Below are 17345 nucleotides of genomic sequence, written 5' to 3' on the forward strand. Positions count from 1 at the left end.
ACAAAAGTTAGCCAGATTTCACTGTGAAATAATTTTTAGCGTTACCTAAAAGTTGCAGAAATAAACATGTCGTCGCTTAGGAACCAGATGGTCCTATCATGCCTATGTCCACATTTGACCAAACATTATGTGGTTTTTTTTGCATTCTCTCTCCAAGTTTCTTACATTGTTGAAAACTTCATGAAGCCTCTATTGATGACATGTAAATTCAGTAATTCTATGTCCACAAACTCATAAGTGGCTTAAAACCACAAGGTTCTATGTCCATTAATAGACCACTTAATTCAGAACAATTCGGGTATCATTTATCAACTGTAGAATGTGAACATTGGGAGTGAATTTTGTGATCTGTTATCTGAAATACTGAATAAAATTGGATGAATTCATTGCCCTGTTCTGGCTGAAGTCTTAGATCTGTTCTTTGGGTGACAAGTGCGGTCCAGAATAACCTAAAGTTACTAATGGAGATAGAACAATATGGATCTGAAAACAATTGTCAGAACTTCTTTGGTATTCTTACATTAAAATAACATTTAACTGTAAATGAGAATATGGATATTGACTTTTGCTTTAAAATTTTTAATTTGTATTTGTATGTTTAATGTGAAAAAATGCATATTGTGTGTAAAGTTTATATTATATAGCACTGCAAATTATAACACTTCAAATATAATGTTTTTTAATCCAAACTTGTAAAGGTGGAGATAGGACATTATAAACTAGGTTGAAACTAATTATGATGCCACCATTTCATAATATGTTGTTGATATGTTGTTGATATGTTTCTAAGGTGCGTTATGTTCATGGTGTTGTTGTGTTGTAATGTTATGCGGTTGTCATCTAATGTTGCCAGGTGCAATCACGTTACTGCTATGTTGCTACATTTTATGTTACTACTGTGTTTATTTTATATCACTGCTTCGTTGCTAATTTATCATTTTCTTATTGTTAAGCTGTTATCGTGGCCGCTTCATGTGGGAGAAAAGCCCAGAGTGATGCAGGTCTCAGATATTTACCACTTTGGAGAAACCCACGAACACATGTATGGTGCTGACAAACCTAGACACATAATCAGGGCCGACCGGGATTCGACCCACGACCATAGGTTCCGGCACAGCTAATTGCGGCGCCTCAGACCACAGTTCCTACTTCTTTGATACTACAATGTTGCTACTTAACTTTACGATGATAGTACCATATTACTGTTATCACTACGTATCTTGCAGTATGTCTGGTCCAGAGAGGTATTTTAACCATAGGGTGTATACCCGACCATGGCTATATGCATCTTGCAATATGTCTGGTCCAGAGAGGTCTTTTAACCATAGGGTGTATACCCGACCATGGCTATATGCATCTTGCAATATGTCTGGTCCAGAGAGGTATTTTAACCATAGGGTGTAGACCCGACCATGGCTATATGCATCTTGCAATATGTCTGGTCCAGAGAGGTATTTTAACCATAGGGTGTAGACCCGACCATGGCTATATGAATCTTGCAATATGTCTGGTCCAGAGAGGTCTTTTAACCATAGGGTGTAGACCCGACCATGGCTATATGCATCTTGCAATATGTCTGGTCCAGAGAGGACTTTTAACCATAGGGTGTATACCCGACCATGGCTATATGCATCTTGCAATATGTCTGGTCCAGAGAGGTATTTTAACCATAGGGTGTAGACCCGACCATGGCTATATGCATCTTGCAATATGTCTGGTCCAGAGAGGTATTTTAACCATAGGGTGTAGACCCGACCATGGCTATATGCATCTTGCAATATGTCTGGTCCAGAGAGGTCTTTTAACCATAGGGTGTATACCCGACCATGGCTATATGCATCTTGCAATATGTCTGGTCCAGAGAGGTATTTTAACCATAGGGTGTATACCCGACCATGGCTATATGCATCTTGCAATATGTCTGGTCCAGAGAGGACTTTTAACCATAGAGTGTAGACCCGACCATGGCTATATGCATCTTGCAATATGTCTGGTCCAGAGAGGTCTTTTAACCATAGGGTGTAGACCCGACCATGGCTATATGCATCTTGCAATATGTCTGGTCCAGAGAGGTATTTTAACCATAGGGTGTGGACCCGACCATGGCTATATGCATCTTGCAATATGTCTGGTCCAGAGAGGTATTTTAACCATAGGGTGTAGACCCGACCATGGCTATATGCATCTTGCAATATGTCTGGTCCAGAGAGGTCTTTTAACCATAGGGTGTAGACCCGACCATGGCTATATGCATCTTGCAATATGTCTGGTCCAGAGAGGTCTTTTAACCATAGGGTGTAGACCCGACCATGGCTATATGCATCTTGCAATATGTCTGGTCCAGAGAGGTATTTTAACCATAGGGTGTAGACCCGACCATGGCTATATGCATCTTGCAATATGTCTGGTCCAGAGAGGTCTTTTAACCATAGGGTGTAGACCCGACCATGGCTATATGCATCTTGCAATATGTCTGGTCCAGAGAGGTATTTTAACCATAGGGTGTAGACCCGACCATGGCTATATGCATCTTGCAACATGTCTGGTCCAGAGAGGTCTTTTAACCATAGGGTGTATACCCGACAATGGCTATACGCATCTTGCAGTATGGCTGGTCCAGAGAGGTATTTTAACCACATGTTGTATACATGAACCTGGTTATATGTCGTGTTCCGGATGTCGGATCCGGTCAGCAGTCGGGACTTGTTTGTCTCACTATGTGTCCAGTACGCTGTCAGGATCCAAGACAAAGACAAACAAACAAATAAATCAAACAAACACACACACACATACACACACACACGGAGCAATAACTGAAGAGAATTATTTATCTGACATTTACCACGCTGACCATAGCAAACTCACTCCCAGTCAATTACCTAGCAAATGTCAAACGGCCATCTTAGAAATATCAGCCACAGCTACAGAACAAAGGATTGTGAATCTATATTCGAATGTGACGAACAACACAGCACCGAATTCAGTGACGCCAGCCTTGGATTCTGGTCATTGTGTTATTATAGGCATGCTGCTGGCTTGCTCGCTAATTTGCCGATCGACACGGGGCTTGAGTAGCCGTCCTGCTGAGGCTGGACCATTTCTTGTAAGGTCGACCGGTTCAGATGTCTCTCATAGGGCAGAGAGTCGGGTGCAGTTATAGCAGAATAAATAGACACACACATTTTGTAAAAGTAAGCTATTCAAATTGTTTAACACAGATGTGGATTTAAAGTATTGGGATTGACATATTCATACTTAATCCTTGATATTGTTCGTATACCGGAAAGAATGTGAGTGTGGGTGTTGTTTCACGTTACAGAAAGCAATCTTTCAGCTATACCATGGCGTTTGGAAGTGAAATTGGATTTAACATCGCGTCCAAGATAATCGCACTTATATAGCGACGTGCGTGCACGTGTGTGTGCTTGGCTGCTTGTACTAGTCCGGACTGATGCCGATTTATAGTGCCAGCTCACTGAGATACCATGCCGCAGTTTAATATGAATACCCCACTAAGACACAGTATACTGACTCCGAGCCGTCAAGTCCTTGTTTTAGCACCTTAATGCCGAGCGACAGACAGGGTAACAACAAGTATCATCTTTTAACATCTTTTGGTATGACGCGGCCGGGGATCGGACCCCGCAACTTCCTCTCTCAGGGCGGACGCTCTACCTCTAGACCACGGAGGTGGTCATGGCGTTTGGAAATAATCTAGCCAAGACAAGATGGTTGGTAGCAAAGATCTATTGGGATACGCTGAGACGTCGTGATAGTACCTGCTGGAAGCGCCGCTTAACACCACTCACTCATTCACTATGTTTACATGAGAGGTATTTACGGATTATTGTCTCTGTTATTTTAGTGATTGTTAATAGTAAAACACAAAGCTACATTTTACGTCACGTTCCATCCGCCAAAGGTTATCTGTTATCTTGAACACGTGACATATTAGGGCACCGAGACTACAGATCCTTCTTTTGGAGGTGACAAATATTGAGTCTAGTCTTGTATTGATTAAAGTGGACTTTGATTGACAGGATGCAAAAGCCCCGGTGCCTGTTTACTTTCCACTGTTTTTGTGCAATCAGTTGCATCTTCGCTGGAGATAATCAACATCCTGCTGGGGTCATCGACTGATTGTGTTTCCTTTTTTTAATAATTCATACCGACAAGGATAAGACAGACACGCTCCAACGCTCGAACAGATCTAGAGTGTAAGCATGTACCTTCTACGAATATTTCAAAGAGCGCCATATCACTCTTGCTCAAAAGAGTGAGTGAGTGAGTATGGTTTTACGCCGCTTTTAGCAATATTTCAGCAATATCACGGCGGGGGACACCAGACATGGACTTCACACATCGAACCCGGGTCTAACTACTAGGCTACACGACCGCCCTCTTGTCAAAAGAGCTTAGCAGGGTTTAAGGCCTTAGTAAAACTCCTATGGGAGACATGTGAAGGATATTTCCACATTTGACGCATCAATGACAGAAATGATGTCAGATGCAATTCACTATTTTGACTTGTACCATGAGTTTGCATGTGTTTGTGATGGGTGCCATCGGCTGGGCACCTTTCCGTGATTACCTGGTGTCATCACTGTTTGATAGTGATTCAGCGACATATGTTTATGATGTAGTCGGAATCTACAATAATGGCAGGGAGGCTTCTTAGGATCATGGATGGGGTGTCTGTTTGCAAGTGGGTAGAGAACACTTTTGCAGGGACATTTAACTTTAGCAGCAGATAAAAACACAATTAATAGCGATGCTATTGGTACTGTACAACCTTACATGTATTCGGGGTCATACAGCAAGCAGGGTTGTAAGAGCGAAAACAATATAATGAAAAAATCAATTGAACGAAAACACGTTATATAATATTATAAATATATATTGTACATACACATGCACATACGTTCTTAGGGCATTGGGAACGTTTGCTTGTCACTCCAAAAGCCATTGTTCGATTCCCCACATATGTACAATGTCTGAAGCCTATTTCTGGTGTCCCCCGCTGTGATATTGCTGGAATAATATAGTCACTCACTCACTCTCTTTCTCACTTAGTCCATTCAAAGGCAACACTAGGTCACAAATTTATGTCTGTACTGCAATATGTTGAATCTTGTACAAGCAGCATCTTCAGGGTCCGATGTCAACAGTAAAGACTAAACGACAACAAATTTGAGACACCGATGACTTGTTGAATTCAGCACACCCCGACTGGATAGCTTTAAGATAAGAATATGACGCGTCTAAACTCCATTCACTGGTTCCAACGACAGTCTTTTTTAACTACTTGATTAATAAATATGTCATCTTGAGTGTACTATGTACATATCTGTGTTGCTGATTTTGAGAATGAATAATAAAAAATTCATTCTCGTTTACTACAGTGAACAATAGGAAAGAACATGTATTATTCATAACAACCGATATGAATAAGAATTCAACGTGACCTTTGTCACTAGACGTACGTGAACTTCGTGTACATATACATGTACATGTAGAGAGAGAGAGAGAAAGATACATAGAGAGTGTTTGTGTGTGTGTGTGTGTGTGTGTGTGTGTGTGCGTGCGTGTGTGTGTGAGAGAGAGAGTGCGTGTGTGTGTGCGCGTGCGTGTGTAGCCGTACAATGCCGGTTTGCTAGTCCACTGAGATACCATGCCGCAATTTAACATGAATACCCCACTCAGTAACATCATCCGAGCCGATGAGTCCTTGTTTCGTCCCATTCATGCCGAGCACCAGGCAGGGTAACAACAAGTACCATCTTTTAACGTCTTTTGGTATGACGCGACATATTCATGTTTAAAATGCGGCATCATATCTCTGTGTATAAGTGTGTGTATAAGTGCAATAATCCTGGACGCATCGTTAAACTCTATTTCACCTGACCTCACCTTGACCGTGCACACACATTTGACATTCACAACGGAATAGCACGGTATACAGATAATAAAGTTTGTTGTACAAGTCGATTGGATTTCGTACATTGAAGTATATATTATGCTGTTACTCTACATTAGGTATCACTACATTACATGTTAATTGCCAGATGAACACTTGGTGTTAAATAATTCTACATTCTGCATTTGTTTGTCAGGCACAATAAAACCTTTTAAACGTCATCTTAATTCCCGTATAAAATTGCGTAAATCGATGCTCATGATTCTCAATCACAGATCATGCCTGGTCCAGACTCGATTATTTACAGACCCCCGTTATATAGTTGGAATATTGTTTACTGGGACGTTAAACAACAAACAAACAAACATATTTTTTTTCTTTTCAAATTGAACAGGGTACAGTGATCCATGATGAAATAATACAGTAACTTTGAAATCCCATTATTCCAGAAAGCCCATCTTTGGAGCGTCTTCTGTCGGAACGTCTTTATAAATACAAATATACTCAACTTAATCCGGGTGATCACACTGGAACGGTGATATCAGGAAAATAAGGTTCCCCCCTATAATTCCAACATGTCGGTGACTGAGACACTTATGCACAATCCTGGGCTAGAATGGGTCTTCAGCAACCCATGCTTGTCATCAGAGGCGATTAACGAGTGATCAGGCTAATTGATAAGGTTGATGCATGTCATCGTATCCCAATTGCGTAGATCGATGCTCATAATGTCAATCGCTGGATTGTCTTGTCTAATCGATTTACAGACCGCCGTCTTATAGCTGAAATATTGATGAGGGCAACGTCAAACAAACAAAGAAAACAAATTTCACGACATTGACAAATGCTTCCTATTTCGATTTACTGGAAGCTCATCCATTGTACGATTCCCACTTATGAATCACTATCACATAGTGATGATACCAGGTGTTCGCAAACAGATGAGCGTATCCTGCCCCACTGGTGGCATCCGTAACAAACACATGCAAAGGCAAGTCAATTATTTACCTAAAAATACACTGACCAGAAAACATCGATGAGTCAAAATAGGGAATTGCATCGGATATAATTTTGGTCACTAATGCGTCATTTTTAGATTTGTCCTCCGCATGGCTACCTGTTTTTGAAATCTGTACAAAACATTTGAATGTTGTGACCGTGATCAAATCCGTATCAATCATTTAGCAGCATATAACGTAGATGTATTTACACGATTAATCATATGTCATGAATAAACGAACCTTCACTAATAGGTCTTCATAGATCAACTTAGCATTTATATGATATGGAGATCGTATAACTGATACACAATATTAAGTCATGGCATCATTACACATAATCTTCATCACTTACTGCGGGTAGGCGAATGTAAGGTTTCAGGCGAGGAAATGGCCCCGAAATACTGAGTATCGTCTCTTCACTAAACCTACGCATGGGCTTTATTAACACAACGGCATTGCAACATACAGTAGTATCAGTGATACCTCTAATACCTGATGTGTCTTAACTGGCAAATCCAATTATATCTTATATCACTTCTTTTCCCCTGTTTCTCACCCACCTATACAGCATTGAAATAGATTTCTGCCTATATATCACGTGTCAGTTTCGTGTGGGGGACGTGGTTCGTATACAGACAGAAGGGGTACAATCTGTTTGATCTAACGACATTTACGACATGAAGTATTGTTCACAGAAATCTACATGTACCATGCGAGTTTTGAATTGACATTTCGACCAGCCTACATAATGTTGTTATACACACGTGGCAGACATTACATCACCGCTTATGAGTCCTAATAGAATCAGAACAAGTATTCATGGAATAATGGAGATGCTATACAGTTTCATGGTAAATAATGGCGATGTTTTATAGTTAGCTCAACGGTCCTGTAGAGTCGGGTTCGATTCCAAACTTGGTAAGGCTTTGGGAAACATAATCACGTCGTTATGCTTATTCACTAACACTATAACGGCGTGATACCTACTAACTGACACTATGACGGCGTGATACCTACTCACAGACACTACCTACTTATTGACACTATAACGGCGTGATACCTACTCACTGACACTATAACGGCGTGACACCTACTCACTGACACTATAACGGCGTGATACCTACTCACTAACACTATAACGGCGTGACACCTACTCACTGACACTATAACGGCGTGACAACCACTCACTGACACTATAACGGCGTGACACCTACTCACTGACACTATAACGGCGTGATACCTACTCACTGACACTATAACGGCGTGACACCTACTCACTGACACTATAACGGCGTGACAACCACTCACTGACACTATAACGGCGTGATGCCTACTCATTACCACTATAACGGCGTGACACCTACTCACTGACACTATAACGGCGTGACAACCACTCACTGACACTATAGGGGCATAATGCTTGCTCACTAACACTTAAACGGCGTGACACCTACTCACTGACACTATAACGCCGTGACACCTACTCACTGACACTATAACGGCGTGACAACCACTCACTGACACTATAGGGGCATAATGCTTGCTCACTAACACTTAAACGGCGTGACACCTACTCACTGACACTATAACGGCGTGATACCTACTCACTGACACTACAATGGCATAATGCTTGCTCACTGACACTATAACGGCGAGATACCTACTCACTGACACTACAACGGCATTATGCTTGCTCACTAACACTATAACGGCGTGATACCTACTCACTGGCACTACAACGGCGTCATACCTACTCACTGACACTACAACGGCATAATGCCTGCTCACTAACACTACAACGGCATAATGCCTGCTCACTAACACTATAACGGCGTGATACCCACTCACTCACACTATAACGGCGTGATACCTACTCACTGACACTATAACGGCGTGATACCTACTCACTGACACTATAACGGCGTGATACCTACTCACTGGCACTATAACGGCGTGATACCTACTCACAGACACTATAACGGCAAAATGCATGCTCACTGACATAATAACTGCGTAATGCCTACTCACTGACACTATAAAGGCATAATGCCTGCTCACTAACATAATAACGGCGTAATGCCTACTCGCTAACATAATAACTGTGTAATGCCTACTCACATTATAACGAGATAATGTCTGCTCACTAACGAAATTACGGCGTGATGCCTACTCACTGACACTATAAAGTCATAATGCCTACTCACTAACAATAACGGCATAATGCCTACTTTCTGCCACTATAACGGCGTAATGTCAACTTACTAACATGACAACGTATCCCAATTGCGAGGATCGATGCTCATAATATCAATCACTGGATTGTCTGGTCCAGACACGATTATTTACAAACCGACGCCAGATAGCTGGAGTATTGCTGAGTGCGGCATTAAACAAACAAAGAAACACAAACATGACAACGACGTTGTACCAGTTCACCAAAAGCAAACCTGTGTCATCACAACGGAAACTGAGTATTTTCTGTACAGTAGAAAAAGCGGATGTGGTAATAAACCTGTAGATAGTACACACCACTGAATGTTGGCGAGACCATATGCCATGATGGCATGTTCTAAGGAGCTGCATCTCGAGTTGTGCCACTAAATAATGTCAGGATTTCATGATCGTGGACTCGAAAACCGTTTTACTCCCAGGTTTCGGGGTAAACATCAACGACCTGTATCACTTCTGTCTTTCCACCCACAAAAAAGCTAACATGCCGTTTTATAACTTGAAATACACAAACAGCGATAAATCCATCTGACTCTCTGTGTTTGTTTGTTTGATGTTTAACACCTCACTCGACAACATTGCAGTTATATGACGGCGGTCTGTAATAAGTCTGGACCAGACAATCCAGTGATTGCATCATCCATCGACACAGTTGAGATACGATCACCATGTCCCGAGCCTAGGCAACCGATCCCGTGGGTTATGTGAAGGCCAAGGTCAGTGTTAAAACACACAGAGCTAAAATAATATAGATCTAGCTGGATCTAGATCTAAGAAAACTGCAGTTGTAAACCCAAGTCATTCGCTGTATAATGAATACCCTAAGACCTAATTAGTTATTCTCTACCATCTATGTCATAGTCTCACGTACATTTGGTAAAAACATTCAGTCCTGTCAATTATTTACCTGGCACCATTGTTAGTAAGATGCCGATGAAGAAGCAATCATCAAAGCTACTGTGATTCCAGTGAACAGTTAACTTGCCGTTATAGGAATCAATACGGACATGCCCGGAGAGACAAAGATATCGACTGTGTTCGAGTATTATGAAAGTAAATGATAACGACTGCCTTGGGGTGAGTTTGCCATACAAATATATGACAATAAATGGGCTTGTTTTTATTTCCTTTGTATTTAATAAATACGACAAAACCTTTTCCGATGAAGTGCATATTGGAACAGAGGCCAACACAATACTGATTCCATGGATGACGGAATGATGGGATATAGTCATCTAGAGTTGTTGTTGGCTTTATAAACCCAGAGAACAACAAATGTTCTACTCCTTCATACAGATACGTTGTACAAGATTATGGATTTCAACATCTGTTTGTTTCGAGGCTGCTTCTTGCCCCTTCGTCTTTCACTGGGTGAATGGAAAACGTCGTCTCAAAACGTGAAAATAAAAGCGACAGACCCTCCCGCAAGCAAACTGCAGAAGTTCAAAAGAATTATGTCGCATTTGTCTATAACTTGCCACAATATAAATGCCTTGAAAAACTATTCCACAGTCCATATGACCCCATCCTTGGTCCTGAAATCTCTGCTGTCTAGCGGAGAGACCGTTTGCACGGACACACACACACACACCCACACCCACACACACACACACACACACACACACACACACACACACATAATTATATGAAAGCGCTAGCCTATTAAAACTGTGTTCAATCTTACTCCACTTATTTAATTATTACTATATAATTATTTATATTTATATATATATATATATATAGATATAGATATATACACACACACACACACGCACACACACACACACACACACACACACACACACACACACACACACACACACACACACACATACACACGTCGCTATGTTGGTACAATAATCTTTAACCCCCTTCCACCTCACCGTCATGGGGATTATTGACTATATATCGAGTCATCCCTAGTTCGAAGAGGGTGGATGAAGAAGAAATGGAGTCTGCCTGGACCGCAGGTTGCATCCAGGTAACGAGGTGCCACAAGTGAAAGCAGCGCTATAACAAGATTACCTTCACACACTGAACATTTGTTTTATCGATTAAATGTGAAAACATTAACGTCCAAGCAGTTCAGCTGTTGCTTATATGAATCAGCCTCTGTCTAGGGCTGACGTTAAATATTTGCTGAAAAGTACACGTGATACAGAGGAAATGGTAATTTTTCAGAATGAATACTAGGTGTTAGGGACACAGCCACAAACTGGGAGGAACTGTGGTTAATGCAGATCACAACGCTAAAATCTCTTTCAGGGTAAGACTACTACATATGAGTTAACAAAAATATATTCTGTTTATGGGAGAGTAGAAGACATTATTGAAAGAGGAAAAACCTAAGTCATTGCAACATGCTTGATGTCTGGTCATCCTTCGAGGTGGGGCGGTTAATATATGTGTCTGCGTGTATCTGTGTGTGTGTGCGTGCGTGTGTGTGTGTGTGTGTGTGTGTGTGTGTGTGTGTGTGTGTGTGCGTGTGCGTGCGTGCGTGCGTGCGTGCGTGTGTGTGTAACTGTTGTTTCTGTGTGTGTCTGTCCATGTGCGTATCTTATGTGTCTGTGTGTCTCTGTGCATGCGTATGTGTCGGTATTCTATTCCTCCCCCCCCTCTCTCTCTCTCTCTCTCTCTCTCTCTCTCTCTCACTCTCTCTCTGTGAGATAATTACTCAATACATACGGCGATCAATTATGATAATTTCACAAATACGTTACTAGCATAAACCGAATCAATAACATTATCGATCGCCTTTCAATTCCTTACATGTATTTTCTCAATTCTTCACTGACATGTATCAGTGGCGCTCGGGAAGTGGGACTTGACACTCGGAATAAAATTAATATGTCCTAATATCAATTATGAACATGAACATCCTGATGAGTCGGTTTAACGTACACAATGGCGCCTTGTCAATGCACCAGATCAGATTGACAGGTTTCCGGATATACGAAGCACGAATTGTCATGGAGATGAAGCGTTTTGCCGAACTTTGCTCTCCTCGACGCTACATCACAGTGTCACAACACAGTTTAGTCTGAGGATCAACGACTAGCAACAGGAATAACGAGGGACAATCCCTGTTTTCATTATCCGTATCTCGTTGTGTAGTCTAATGTTATTTAATAATAATAATAATAATAATAATAATAATATGCATTTGTACAGCGCTGCATTCACATAAGTGCTCTGTGCGCTTTATGTAAGGCTACACATATCATTCACACAAATGACAAACACAAAAGATAGCCATGTGTGAATGACAGCAGTGCAGTAAAAAGGTGGAATACGTGTCAGTGTCCGGCACATTATCGTCTCTGGACCAGACAAACCTGTGATTGATGTTATGAATACGTCGCCCACACCACCGATCAAAGGTGACACACAATCAACTGAGTCAAAGAGCCTGACGGGCCCGTGTTTGGAGGTAGTGAGCAACGTTGGCATGTACGCCACTGTCAGCAATCTTCAGGAATATACGAGAAGGGGACAGCAGAAATGCCTTCACACATCGTACCCATATGGGGAATCGAACACGGGCTTTCGAAATGACATCCGACTGTCGTTATAGCAAGTTTAATAAACATCGGATACCCCAATCTGATTGTCGTGAATACAAGTATAATACACATCAGATATAGGTCTAGTAAACAACAGAAACCAATCTGATTGTCGTGAATACAAGTGTAATAAACAACAGATACCAGGCCAAGAAACTGCAGAAACCATCCTGGTTAGCCTAACATTATAATTTGTCTATCTGGTCATAGAATGGTCTGACCTATACCGCTTGAGACATTTTAAGACTATCTCTACCCATGTTTCTTCATTGCATCATACGTGTATGGCAATTGCCCTTCTATTAGCCACACGCCCACTCCATCAGAATGTGTTTTTCTATTTCTGGGGACACTTTATTTGTGTTTATAATTGATAGCGGACAATGTATCATATATGACGTCATACGTATTCACCAAAATTGAAACGACATCGACATATTTGGAATTTCAATAGAACCAAATTATATATGAGATACAATTACAATGGTGTGAACGCTACCCGAGGACAGTGTAAGAGGCGTTATGATCAATAAAGTTGGTTACCTCTGCTTTGAACAGTATTACCATTACACCAGGGCGTCCGTTTGCTGTGGGAGGGAATCCCGAAGTGATGTGGATCATAGGTGTTTATCGTTTGGTGAAACCAACAAGAGTAGGTGTGGCTAACTCGCCATGATAACCGGGTCGGAACACGTATTCGAACTCTTAGTGGGAAGAATTCAGATAATTTACTCAAACCCAATCACGGGCAGAAAGAGCTGACATCGCTAACAACATACAACTCTCGTGTCCCTATAGCAGCTGGTGAGGAATCAATTGTTTATGCTTGCTGTAGCTTTTGCGTCGTCTGTGATGTCTGACTAATTCATTACATCTGATCAGAAGATATATTGATAATTATTCGAGGCATGTCAACATGTCTAGCTACACAGAGACATTAGTGAGATTCCTAAACATAAGTTGATTTCAGATTATTGTCTATTCACACCATACCATTCATATTTCAATTAGATGCACTATGTAGAAGGGCTCACATCGACAAAGCGGCAATCACAACGGATATGAATTTAATTGAATATGTCACCTAATACCAACGTTTTTGATGGGTGACTCACGACTATACTGCCGTTCACGGCACATGTCGACACAATCACAATAACAGCTGTGTCCGGGACAGTGTGTCATCGGAAACATAACAACGCACCTTACACAAGTAAACAAAAACAACGGCACTTACCCATTCCAGGAATAAAGACATTCAACACTAAACAGAAAACTGCAACTGGCTTCGACATGGCAGGAATTGAGTCCCTAAGACTAGTGTCTCCTTCAGTTAATTTCTCCTTTGACCTGTGAAGCATAACAGAGGGTGGGGGTCCCACAATATACCCCGGGAGCACCGGCCGACCATACCCCCCTTGGTAAGCTTTCCTTTGCAGCCTTGGGGAGGGGGTGGGTGTCGACGACCCGCCGCTGTACACAACCTGCATGGCGTACACAGTATGGGTACAGCTTGTACTTGATGGCTCTTCAAGCGAGGAGAGTTGGCGCTTTACATAAAACGTCTTGATCCAGTCTCAGACAAACACGATAGGGAATCCAGCTCCTTTTGTGTGCTGTGGTGATGGTAGCGATCTTACCTTCCTCTTCGTCGCTTCATGCGTTCTGTCGTTACTTAGGCGATTTCTGTTTGGATGCCTCAACGAATTGATCTGGCGGTAGCCGGTGCGAATCCTGGACAGGTAGATCTGGAATCGGATGGGGTGAAGAGAAGATGACGAAGTTGAACATTTATACAAAGCTGATAAGTGTAAACAGAAAGTAGGCTATGCTGTCTATCAGCTGTCCCCGGCTTCAACTGAGGACTACAATGTTGTCGCGGATACTCCTCGAGGGATACTGGATACGATCAGGTTGAGGCTGTGGTGGAGTGGTGATGGGCAGTGAACGCTGAATGACCATTCTGGTCATCTGTCCGACCCGTTCGCACATGGACGGTGTGACAGGCTGATTGAGTTAGGAATCCGACATCGATTTGTTTCCCTGTCGTACCGGTTGCTGCACTGAGGCAGTTGGAAACAGCTGGTTGGGAGACGGCTTTGTCAATTAATAACTCGATCCACGGTTATTTCACGGCCAGCTTCTCGCCACCCACGGTGGACTAACATGTAGCTCTGAATAGAACTTTCTTTCGCAAGAGTTCTCCGTTTCATTGATACACCTTCGCAGGTCGAGATGTAGAACCAGGAATTATATTAGCACTGTAGTTTTCCTTGTTCGTGTCTATGTGGGATTGTGTGTATAATACCAGTGATTGCGTCTCAGTCGCCCAACATCTTGGATTTTTTTTACGAAGAATATCTTCCAGGGAACAGTGAGGTGGTGGGGTTATGTCTTCCTCCATGTTTAGTTATAACGAATGAGTGTACATTTACGTTACGATAACAATAACTCCGTCGTGTCAAAGTGGGTGTAGCTAGACAAACAGGTGACGCACATTTAGTCAGCTGCATCCACTCACATGTTGGATTACCTTCTGGGGCATCACCAAACTGAGTATTTTGTTAGGTCAAGAGCTTTAAGAACATAACAGTTCACTTTAGTAGATAATGTTTCATAGCAGGATCCGCTGGTCGTGAGATCGAATCTACCATTCTGGTCCTTGGTTTGTCAGTACCACGTCCGACAGGTGTTAGTATGTTCAGTATCAGAGGAGTTCAGTGTGGTTTTGGAATTGGAATAATTGGGATATTTAGGTTGAAAGGGGTGGGTGAAAGATGGGGGAGGTTACTTGGTATCGGAGTTTGAATATTTAGGTTGAAAGGGTCGGAGGGAGATGGGGGAGGTTACTGGGTATCGGAGTTTGAATATTTAGGTTGAAGGGATGGGTGAAAGATAGGGGTGGTTACTGGGTATCGGAGTTTGAATATTTTAGTTGAAAGGGTTGGAGGGAGATGGGGGAGGTTACTGGGTATCGGAGTTTGAATATTTAGGTTGAAAGGGTCGGAGGGAGATGGGGGAGGTTACTGGGTATCGGAGTTTGAATATTTAGGTTGAAAGGGTCGGAGGGAGATGGGGGAGGTTACTGGGTATCGGAGTTTGAATATTTAGGTTGAAGGGGTGGGTGAAAGATAGGGGTGGTTACTGGGTATCGGAGTTTGAATATTTAGGTTGAAGGGGTCGGAGGGAGATGGGGGAGGTTACTGGGTATCGGAGTTTGAATATTTAGGTTGAAGGGGTGGGTGAAAGATAGGGGTGGTTACTGGGTATCGGAGTTTGAATATTTAGGTTGAAAGGGTCGGAGGGAGATGGGGGAGGTTACTGGGTATCGGAGTTTGAATATTTAGGTTGAAGGGGTGGGTGAAAGATAGGGGTGGCTACTGGGTATCGGAGTTTGAATATTTAGGTTGAAAGGGTCGGAGGGAGATGGGGGAGGTTACTGGGTATCGGAGTTTGAATATTTAGGTTGAAAGGGTCGGAGGGAGATGGGGGAGGTTACTGGGTATCGGAGTTTGAATATTTAGGTTGAAAGGGTCGGAGGGAGATGGGGGAGGTTACTGGGTATCGGAGTTTGAATATTTAGGTTGAAGGGGTGGGTGAAAGATAGGGGTGGTTACTGGGTATCGGAGTTTGAATATTTAGGTTGAAAGGGTCGGAGGGAGATGGGGGAGGTTACTGGGTATCGGAGTTTGAATATTTAGGCTGAAGGGGTGGGTGAAAGATAGGGGTGGTTACTGGGTATCGGAGTTTGAATATTTAGGTTGAAAGGGTCGGAGGGAGATGGGGGAGGTTACTGGGTATCGGAGTTTGAATATTTAGGTTGAAGGGGTGGGTGAAAGATAGGGGTGGTTACTGGGTATCGGAGTTTGAATATTTAGGTTGAAAGGGTCGGAGGGAGATGGGGGAGGTTACTGGGTATCGGAGTTTGAATATTTAGGTTGAAGGGGTGGGTGAAAGATAGGGGTGGTTACTGGGTATCGGAGTTTGAATATTTGGGTTGAAAGGGTCGGAGGGAGATGGGGGAGGTTACTGGGTATCGGAGTTTGAATATTTAGGTTGAAGGGGTCGGAGGGAGATAGGGGTGGTTACTGGGTATCGGAGTTTGAATATTTAGGTTGAAAGGGTCGGAGGGAGATGGGGGAGGTTACTGGGTATCGGAGTTTGAATATTTAGGTTGAAAGGGTCGGAGGGAGATGGGGGAGGTTACTGGGTATCGGAGTTTGAATATTTAGGTTGAAAGGGTCGGAGGGAGATGGGGGAGGTTACTGGGTATCGGAGTTTGAATATTTAGGTTGAAGGGGTCGGAGGGAGATGGGGGAGGTTACTGGGTATCGGAGTTTGAATATTTAGGTTGAAAGGGTCGGAGGGAGATGGGGGAGGTTACTGGGTATCGGAGTTTGAATATTTAGGTTGAAGGGGTCGGAGGGAGATGGGGAAGGTTACTGGGTATCGGGGTTTGAATATCTAGGTTGAAGGGTAAATGATGTGGGTGGTTACTGGTTAAAGTGGCGTCAAGCAGCCAATCACTGTCCTTTGTGTCATAATGCTACATATGCCCCAGTAACATTGAACACACGTGCACATACCGCAACATCATCCCCTTGTATGCGTATGCAATGATGGCGACTAATCTAG

At 42.6% G+C, this 17345-nt stretch overlaps 1 protein-coding gene across 1 annotated transcript in view; it reads right to left on the reverse strand.

Moving 5' to 3' along the window:
* Positions 1–15094, reverse strand: part of LOC124141975 — a 68155-nt gene extending 53061 nt beyond the window's left edge. Inside the window, exon 1 of the mRNA XM_046510194.2 lies at positions 13948–15094. Coding sequence (XP_046366150.1) covers positions 13948–14200 — 253 coding nt within the window. The 5' untranslated portion in view covers positions 14201–15094. The remainder of the gene's footprint in view (positions 1–13947) is intronic.
* Positions 15095–17345: the final 2251 nt, after the last annotated feature.

Source organism: Haliotis rufescens, unplaced genomic scaffold, assembly GCF_023055435.1.
Source record: "Haliotis rufescens isolate VD_foot unplaced genomic scaffold, xgHalRufe1.0.p SCAF_3, whole genome shotgun sequence".
Classification (NCBI taxonomy): domain Eukaryota; kingdom Metazoa; phylum Mollusca; class Gastropoda; order Lepetellida; family Haliotidae; genus Haliotis; species Haliotis rufescens.